Genomic DNA, 9,592 nt, shown 5'->3' with positions numbered 1-9,592 from the left:
TAACAGAGAAAACAAGCATTTACGATTGCAAAACATATTTTGTCTTAGAAAATACTACATGTATATTAACTAATAGTAATTTTATAGTTTACGATGTGTAAACTATGATTTATACAAATTCATAACGACGAATTTACTGACTAGTGATAAACGATTTAACGACAAAATATCTGATGTTTTATTTGAGACACAATTTTTCATGACTGCAACTATCAATTTAAAGCTATATAGGTAACGGGTTGCGCATAAATCATAGACACTAGTTTCCTTAAATCTAAAAGCTGCGATTATCAGTGATTAAGCTATTATTTACGAATGCCATAAAATTATAATTTCAGTGCGTTCTAAATTGCATTTGAAAAAACTCTTAATTTACTTTGAAACTGTGTTTAACGTTCATTGTATATGTGGCGCGCCATAGTTTATATATGACGTTTTAAAATCGTTCTCACAGTTTAATGAACGTGCCGGCAGAGTATGACAATTTACCGTTTGTGTTGGCTATGGCATTAGTACAATCTACATTTTACCTGTTCATGGAGATATGAAGATGTGTTTGTCACCGAACGAAAGAGCTTTCTGATGGTTTAAAGCGTTTACGAGTGAAAATCGAAATGAAAGTAGAATTCTACTCACGCTTCTCTTGTGTACATGACATTTATTATATTTTTTTTCTCAATCGTCGTACATAGCACAGTAGTGAAGATGTTTGTGTGAAAAGTCGAAATGAAAGTAAGTTTTCTATGTACGCTTCTTTCATGTATATCGCATGGGCTTTTGGTCGACACCCAACACATCGACTACTACGCCGTACTTGGTGTCAGAAGGACAGCGGGTCACGATGAAATAAGGTCGTCCTACAAAGCATTGATGTTGGAGCTACATCCTGATAGAAACCGGGTAATTAAAGACTAAAGGAGTTTTAACAGTCCTCTTCCCTCTCATTAACAAATATTAATTGAAATAGAGCAAGGAATCTATATATAAACACTAACGTTACCATCCATCAATAAATTGTTAATTTACAAAGGGTCAATTACGTATACAATTGAACATTTAATTTTAATGACAGCATAATACGCTTCCTATTTTGCATGCAAGTATGATTGATATGATTATCAAATAAATATATCATGAAATTTTTTCAGCAAGATCTTTTAGCAAACGAAAAATCAGCCATGATAAATGAAGCTTATCATACCTTACGGGATGAATATAGACGTGCTCGATATGATAGGGAGCACCAATCAGCTGGCAAATGGGAAGGAACATACGGGCAGTTTACTTATAACTATTTCGAACGAGACGCAGGATATGGACAGTTTGCCTACAACTATTTAAAGCGATACGCAACATACATTAGGAAATTCGTTGTTAAAGGAGGTAAAATGGTTGCTATTTTTGCTAATTCTATTACTGTATCTCCCACATACATGAAATTTATATCATTTATATGGCAAAACATATACTAATCAAACCATATAACCTGTTACATATCCGCTTCGTGCCTTGTGGTGACATAAAAGGCATCAACAGAACGTCTCCATCCATCTTTGTCCACAGCCGCATTCCTCGCCTCAGCCCAGGATCTCCATCCACTTTCCTCTCTCTCCTTCTCGATTGTTCTCCTCCATGTTGTTTTAGGTCTTCCTCTCTTTCTTCTGCCTTCAGGGCTATGTTACAATCATTGTTGTGGTCTTTTCTGATGATATTGCCTGTGAATTTCCGTTTTCTGTATTTTATTATTGGCTCAGTAGTCTCATGTTTGATAACTGTAGTATTTTTTGTGTTATTATTTTATCCTGCCATCAGATCTTATGAATTCGTCTTTGGCTGTTATTCTGAAATACATTTATTTCTTTTTCATCCCCTTTCTTCATCTTCCATGCTTTACATTTCTACTTTTGCACTGGAGTGATTAGTGTCCTTTATGATCTTATTATTGTTTTCTTGCTGATGTTTAACGTTATAGTTCCATATCTTCTTAAGTTTTGTAAATGCTGATCAAACGAATCAAACCATATTCCGAAATATCTAATTTTTACCTTCAAAATCGTTAAAAAAGCCAGGAAACGTCAGATACCTCAGGCTAATCAAACCATTGTATCAGACACGTAGCACGTAGCCTCGTAGGGGGGGGGGGGGGCTCCAACTTTTCCACGATGCTGACATTGTGTTTAGATTTACATACAAACATGATATTATACTGAAAAATTTGAATATCAACAAATCTGATACCACTTTATTGTTTTCAAAATCATTCCAAACTACGTATATCTATTTAACTTAACGTCGATTTGTAACCAAGTAGTGCCTAGTGCCAATTTTTAAGAACTCAGAGTGGGTCTGTGCTCCAAATTTAGTCTAAATGGGGTTTAATACAACATAATTAACAAAAACATGGAAAGATGACCACTATACATGTACATTTAAAATATCATTTTTTATCCCAACAATTAAACGTTTAGGAAAAATAATACAAGTCCGCAGAAATCGTGGCAAAAGTCGCGTATAGCATTTAAACAAAGCGCTATGTTGTGGTTGAAATGGCTCGGGAGTTAGAACCATCTACCCTAGGTAATCTTATACACTATCCTACATAAATAAGTATCCACCGTACCTCTGTGGGGTTTTCACACTCTAAAAAAGATAGATAACCCTTGCTACGCGTTGTAGAAACATTCAAGGGGAAACCCAATTATGGATAAGAAATGAAAACTTAACATAAATTATGCTATACTTCTTTTCTACCCTAATGAATAAAAGTGAGTATTCTTAAAATCTTCATGTTTATAAGTTGATTTTGAAAAATTTAACTGTAAAATTTTCGATAAGGAAATAAAAAAGTATGGGATCTTTCCATTTCCACTTAACCCCCCCCCCCCAAACACACGCGGATAATAAGAATTGTGACTGAGTACGTCAGTTCTAACTGGTCTCTTTTTGTGAAGCGCTTGTCGTTCATCGGGCAATCGAGTGTTTTGCTTTTAGCTCACCTAGGCTGAAGGCTCAAGCGAGCTTTTCTGAGCGATATTTGTCCGTAGTCTGTCGTTGTAAACTTTTCACATTTCACATATCTTCCTCTCAGTTGTAAACTTTTCACATTTCACATTTCTTCCCATCAGTAACCATTGGGACGATTCCAACGTAACTTAGCCCATATCATTACTGGTGAAGGGGATTCAAGTTTATTCAATTGAAGGACCATACATTTTATAATATTCTGGGAAATTCTCGATATGTTTTATTGGTTTTTAAATTGAATACATTATACATGCAGTTATTAGTGATGGTGTTTATATATATACTTTTACATAGGGGAAACTGAAGAGACTAGTGGTGATTTGGGAGTTTTCTTGGCTTTTACTGCAACATTTGTTTACAGGTAAATAATGGAACTGTCAACTGTAAAGCTACATAACTATTTCTGTGTGTATCAAAATTGCTTGCAGTCAAAATTATAATTATGATCTATATGTTGACAGAAAAATTTTCCTTTTATCTGAGTAGCAAACTTAAGACCAATACCTAGCAATGCTACAAATTCTTTGTCAAGATGCTAATATGTACTTCTTATTCATCAATACTTTTATATCAGTATTGAAGGAATCAGTACATTTATATTTATCTTTTATAGTATTTCAATTAAAAATCAGAAGTGAATTTCTATAAACATGTTCGTAAGAAATGAAACTATTAAGCCCATAAATTTTACTCTTTTCCTGATTTTTTTAATGAAATGAAATGTACATTGTAACAGGAGCCCTGCGATCATGTTTCTGTTGCTTTGGGTGGTTGTTGAGAATAAACCACATCTGTTTCTTATGATCTGGATTTCAGCAAAGTTAAAAAAACTGGAGGTAAGAAATGGTTTACAATTGTTGCATGTCATTAAGTACAACTGATTACTTTCAGAATTGTTCCATGTTTTGGTCAAACTAAGCTGAATCGGTCTATAGCTCATCTAGCTACTAGTATTTATCAATTCATATGTTCATTGTTTTTTAAAACTATTCAACGATTTAACTAAAGGTGACTCGATGCACCCATTTAATATCTAATGGATTTATCAAGTATCCTTTTTAAAATATGATTTAACAATATAAGCTCTTAGTTATTTCATATGAGGTTTTTTTATTCATTCAGAGAAACTGGAAAAAATATTTTTATTGCAAACAATTAAGGTAACAATAATGCATGTAAAAAATGTCGGATAAAATTTGTAATGTTTGAGAAAATAAATTCATCTTATCTTTAAAATTTAAAAGATATTTGATAGATCCATCAAATAATATTTGGTGTATGGAGCCACCTTAAATTATTCATAAAATTTTTTTGAAAGTTGATGGGAAGTCTCCCAAGGGATATAGGGAAATTTTGGGCTACAATTCCCTCTATATATAGAATTTATTATGTACATATATATATAGTGAATAAATTAGTTCATCAAAATTAGCCTCCTGCCCATTTACCCATACCAGAATTGAAGTTCATGACCTCTAAGTTAATCATGGTCATGGTCAAGTATGTAACATATTGTTCAAATAGTCATAATTCATCATCAGACTTAAGTTTGTATAAAGTTGTAAACTTAGAACCATTTAATCAAGACCTTGGAATTTTGGTAGGAAGTAACTGGGCCATTTTAATTAAAGGGGCATGGTCACGATTTTGGTCATATTTTATTTTTCTGTTTTTATTATTTGCAATGCTTTATGAATGCATTTCTAAAGATCAAATGAAATTTGGGTGCCCGTCGATGAGTTTTAAGCAGATACAGGGCTCACAATTCTTCGTCATGTATAAACAAGACTCGTGCCCTGTTTTTGTTTACATTAAGGTTCAATATACCAGTAAACAATCTTTTTCAAGATGATTTGTCTATTTTCTTATTCATTTTAAGCATAAATAAACAGTTTCTTCCGTTTAACACGTTCATTTTAGGTCTAAATCTGGAATTTTCACTTCAACGTTCAAATGTAAACAAAAGCTTTGTTTACATAGCGAGGAATTGTAAGTTCTTTAACTAGCTTATAATTCAACGAATGACACTCAAATTTTGGTTGCCTATTAAAAATGCCTTACTGAAGCATTTTAAACATTAAAATTGAAAAAATAATTTTTGACCAAAATCGTGACCATGCCCCTTTAAGACTTTCGACTGCACGTGACAAACGAAGGCGGGGTCTACTCATGGTTGTACCATAGCTTGGCGAGTTTTCTATTGTTAAAACTGTGTTGGTTATTTGTACATACCCCACACTTTTTTAACTCCGCCCACTATCTCTGGTAAAAACAACATCAACAAAGTTGTTTTTAGCGCGTCCATAATACTCCACAGTAAGAGTTTCCTCTCGATCAAAATTGCCAAAACTCAACACGGATATATATGACTCGACTAACTTAGTTTGTCGTATAGATCTCATTTTTAGCTCGAGACAAAACGGCTTTGTCAGAAAGACTCTATTTTAATACTCCTTTCCATGTGTGCGGAAAAGTAGAGAAAAATGTGTTAAAGGGGCATGGTCACGATTTCAGTCAAATTCTATTTTTCTGTTTTCATTATTTAAAATGTTTTAGGAAAGCATTTCAATCTAATGATCAAATGAAATTTGAGAGCCAGTCGTAAAGTTATAAGCAAGACACAGGGCTCACAATTCTTTGTCATGTAAACAAGGCTCGTGCCCTTTTTTGTTTACATAGGTTCAATATACCAGTAACAAATCTTTTTCAAACTGATTTGTCTATCTTCTATTCATTTTAAGCATAAATAAACAGTTTCTTCCGTTTAACACGTTCATTTTAGGTCTTAAATTGGAATTTTCACTTCAACATTCAAAATGTAAACAAAGGCTTTGTTTACATAGCAAAGAATTGCAAGCTCTGTAACTTGCTTATAACTCAACGAATAACACTCAAATTTTGGTTGCCTATTAAAAATGCTTTTCTAAAGCATTCTAAAGATTAAAACTGGAAAAATGATATTTGACCAAAATCGTGAATATGAAGTAGGGGTATCCTGTTTAAAGGTTTTATAGAAAGTCAATCACGTGATAGGAAAGCGTTTGAATAGAAAACTTGTTTTGTGGACAGAGTAAATAGCGGTGGCCAATCGAATTTGACATTAACCATTCACGGTTTCGCGACATGCATTTCTCAAATAATTTTTATTTTGCTTAAATTGATTGATTTTGTTCAAAATATATATGTACATGTTTTTTCAGCCACTTTTAAAAAACATACTCTGATACAGAGTATCAAATAAGATTTTAAAAAACTAAACTACCTTCATCAATTTAAATTTAATTTCAATCGTTGAAACAGAAGCATTGCACAATTTAGGGTTCGTACTTATGAAATTGTGTTAATACTGTTAATTCTTTGAAGCAAATATCGATTCTATAAGTCGGGAAATGAATGAATATGAAATAAAAGTAAAACAATGAGAAGTCAATCTATTCATTAGCGCTATGAAATTTTTTTTTTAAAATGAAGAATAATTCATCTTTTTCGGGAATAGAAAGTCATTTTGGAAATTCACGAAGTACAATGTACATATATAAAGACCAACGCATTTGCACCGTATTGTTTAGAGGCAGGTGCATTCCCGATATTACTATAAGATATATAAATGAATAATCGTAAACTATGGTACAAGTAACTTACCCCATATAATTGATTATGTGCAGATACCCGATAGGCGTTGTCATAACGACACTCGGGAGCCACGTGCAGATACCCGATGGGCGTGGTCATAATGACACGAGGGAGCTACGCTCCCGAGTGTCGTTATGACCACGCCCATCGGGTATCTGCACATAACCAACAATATTATATGGGGTAACTACTACTTAACTGTCCTGTAATGGCTAATAGAAATGAATACATTGAACGTAATGACACTCGTCCGGTTTCATCCAACTTCTTTTCAACCACTCTTAAATGCCATACACATAACGAGGGATGCATATTTCGTTAATTTCACCCAACAGAGAAGATCTTGGCAAACACCTATCCGGTTTTGACAATTTGAGTATTAATTAATGAGCTTCTCTTAGCGAATGAAGAGAAAGGAAAATTTGAAAGCTTGTTTTGATGAGCAAACTATAGATACATGTGTAGTAACTCCCAGCTCTAGATCTTGTTTAAACGGTTTTATCTCTTTATTGCATCAAAAGTTAAAAATGACGCTGGTATCAATCGAAATATGCACTGATTGCGTAGTCTTAGCATAAAAGCCATAAAAATCTTGTTAATTTCAAAAGCCATGGGTAAGTGACCAACCATGAAATAGACAGGCCTACGTCACATCGCTTATTTGAGCATTTTCCTATACCTTTATACAGAGCTTATCGGCGCAAGGAGGTAATTATGGCCTATAAAAATAGTTACGACCAGCCAGCTCTTATAACTCCGTGACAATTAATGTTTTCTGAAATATGGTTTAATCTTATATCTTCATATCATTTAAATCGTTAAGGTTATATGATGCATTAAAATGTTCTTGAAAAATCCTGATCATGCATGCATGACATCTTTGTTTTTGTTTCTTTTTTCTTCCTTTAATAACATATATTACATCAATACTAATTTCTGTCGTTTCAGACCAAATATTTGCAATACCTTGCTTTTCTGTGGATCATCTACATTATCATCATCAGATATATCCATGAAAGCCTGACCTCGGATTTCAGTTCAAGGATATTCCTATTCCTGTTCAATTATCCTAAACTTTTTGTATTCTATTTTATTTCAACTGTAATTGCAACTTTCGTATTCTTCTGGAGATACAAACCTCACCAAAATCAACAAATAAAATTGACTATTTTTGGTCTACAGCATGGCATAGCTTTCTTGCATCTTTCAGAAACTATGGAAGGTGAAACAAGCTATTTGGATGTGTTGATTGCACAATTGATATTTGTAGCCATTTCTGAGATTTTATGGATAATGTTGTTTAAACATGTGGAGAGTTTAATCAAATCAGACTCCTCTAAGTTGTACACGTTCTGTAAAGTGCGTTGTAGGAGGATTGCGAATTTCCTGTTGAGTTGTATTCAACAATTTGGTGCTCGTCTCAACAATTTGATCAGACGTCTGCGTTTTCATGTCGAATCCCTTCCGAATTTCGCTAGGATGTACGACGTGACAGCAATAGCTGTAGCAACACTTTATAACAATTCAATAAATATGTGCTGTACTGTTTTTCACTGCATATTCAACATACGTCACAGGATTGCGAATTTCCTGTTGAGTTGTATTCAACAATTTGGTGCTCGTCTCAACAATTTGATCAGACGTCTGCGTTTTCATGTCGAATCCCTTCCAAATTTCGCTAGGATTTACGACGTGACGGCAATAGCTCTAGTAACACTTTATAACAAAACAATAAATGGGTGCTGTGCTGTTTTTTACTGCATATTCAACATAAGTCACAGAAGGTAAATTAAGCATGTGGCTGTGTAGAAATGCATCTTTGCTAGCCATGGGTTTTCGGTCCCCTCCGCTCCCCTCATATATACGTTTATGAGGAGCGGAGTGGCCCGAAAACCATTCGCAAGCGAAGATGGTAGAGATATCTGTATTCATGTTATTTACGAAGTAGCATCATATTCAAAAAGTAAATCACATAAATGTATTATATAGCTTCGTGTAAATAGCTTTATAGCTGTATTGGTATTTGCAATCAACATGTATCTATTTAATTTTTGGTTGAAAAAAGTAACGTGTGTAAAGTAAGTACTAAGAGACATTTTCACAAAATCACAAGTCACGCACTTTGATTTATTCCATAATGTTAAGGACCTTTCTCAAATTCTGATCCTCGGCTGTCACAAAACATTCGTGTGCCATGATACTATAATCTTTCTTTCATTGCATGCGATATTTGTACTGAGGTTGAGTTTCTTCGAATGTTCCACTTGATAAGACTGTTTTATGCATATACATTTTTTCTTAGGTCAGCCAACGAAGCACAGGAGCGAAGATTGCTGACCAATGTAGAGTATATACTGGAGGGACGTTTCCACACACGAGAGCAACTGAATCTCCTCCGACAGAACTGCCAGAGAATGCCCGTAATGAAAACTTGGCATGTTGCTGGAGCTCAGTCCAATACTCATAGGTACCACGTATACGCGTATATAACATCTAAGACATGCAGATGTCTCGATTTTTGCTTGTCAATGCTTGTACAGACCACAGTGATTAAGTCATTTACATGCATCATACATTGTCTCATTACAAGATTTGCTGGTTTTGTTCTTGGCGAAGATCACGTCACACTCACTGAAAGAGAAGAACATGAACGGAGCTCTACTATTTATCCTGTACGGACCGAAGAAGACCAGGAAGACTCCACGTGATCTCTAGCTTTACAAACTAGGGTATATAAGCTCCCCCCCCCCCCCAAAAAAAAATCGGGAGAGGGCTACATTATTGCAGCTAATAAGTTTTGTGAAGTGCAATCATCAACATACATACCCAAATATGTAGAGATTTTTATATTACATTTGTTAGTTTAATGATAATGTGACCAATATCTTTTTATAAATAATAATGTTCCATGACTAAAATCTTGAAAACCCATAAA

The 9,592-nt window shown here is 34.1% G+C and overlaps 1 protein-coding gene across 1 annotated transcript; it reads left to right on the top strand.

Annotated features, from left to right (window-relative positions):
• The first annotated feature begins 439 nt into the window (after positions 1-439).
• On the top strand, positions 440-9,405 carry LOC128165071 (uncharacterized). The gene is made up of 7 exons (XM_052829272.1): positions 440-900; positions 1,149-1,383; positions 3,319-3,385; positions 3,761-3,860; positions 7,606-8,441; positions 8,960-9,124; positions 9,248-9,405. The coding sequence occupies exons 1-7, from the start codon at positions 727-729 to the stop codon at positions 9,363-9,365; spliced, it is 1,695 nt and encodes a 564-aa protein (XP_052685232.1). The 5' UTR covers positions 440-726; the 3' UTR covers positions 9,366-9,405.
• The last annotated feature ends 187 nt before the right edge of the window (positions 9,406-9,592 follow it).

This window comes from Crassostrea angulata, chromosome 10, assembly GCF_025612915.1.
Source record: "Crassostrea angulata isolate pt1a10 chromosome 10, ASM2561291v2, whole genome shotgun sequence".
Taxonomy (NCBI): domain Eukaryota; kingdom Metazoa; phylum Mollusca; class Bivalvia; order Ostreida; family Ostreidae; genus Magallana; species Magallana angulata.
Note: the sequence above shows the minus strand (reverse complement) of the source record. Positions and strands in the feature narration are given on the sequence as shown.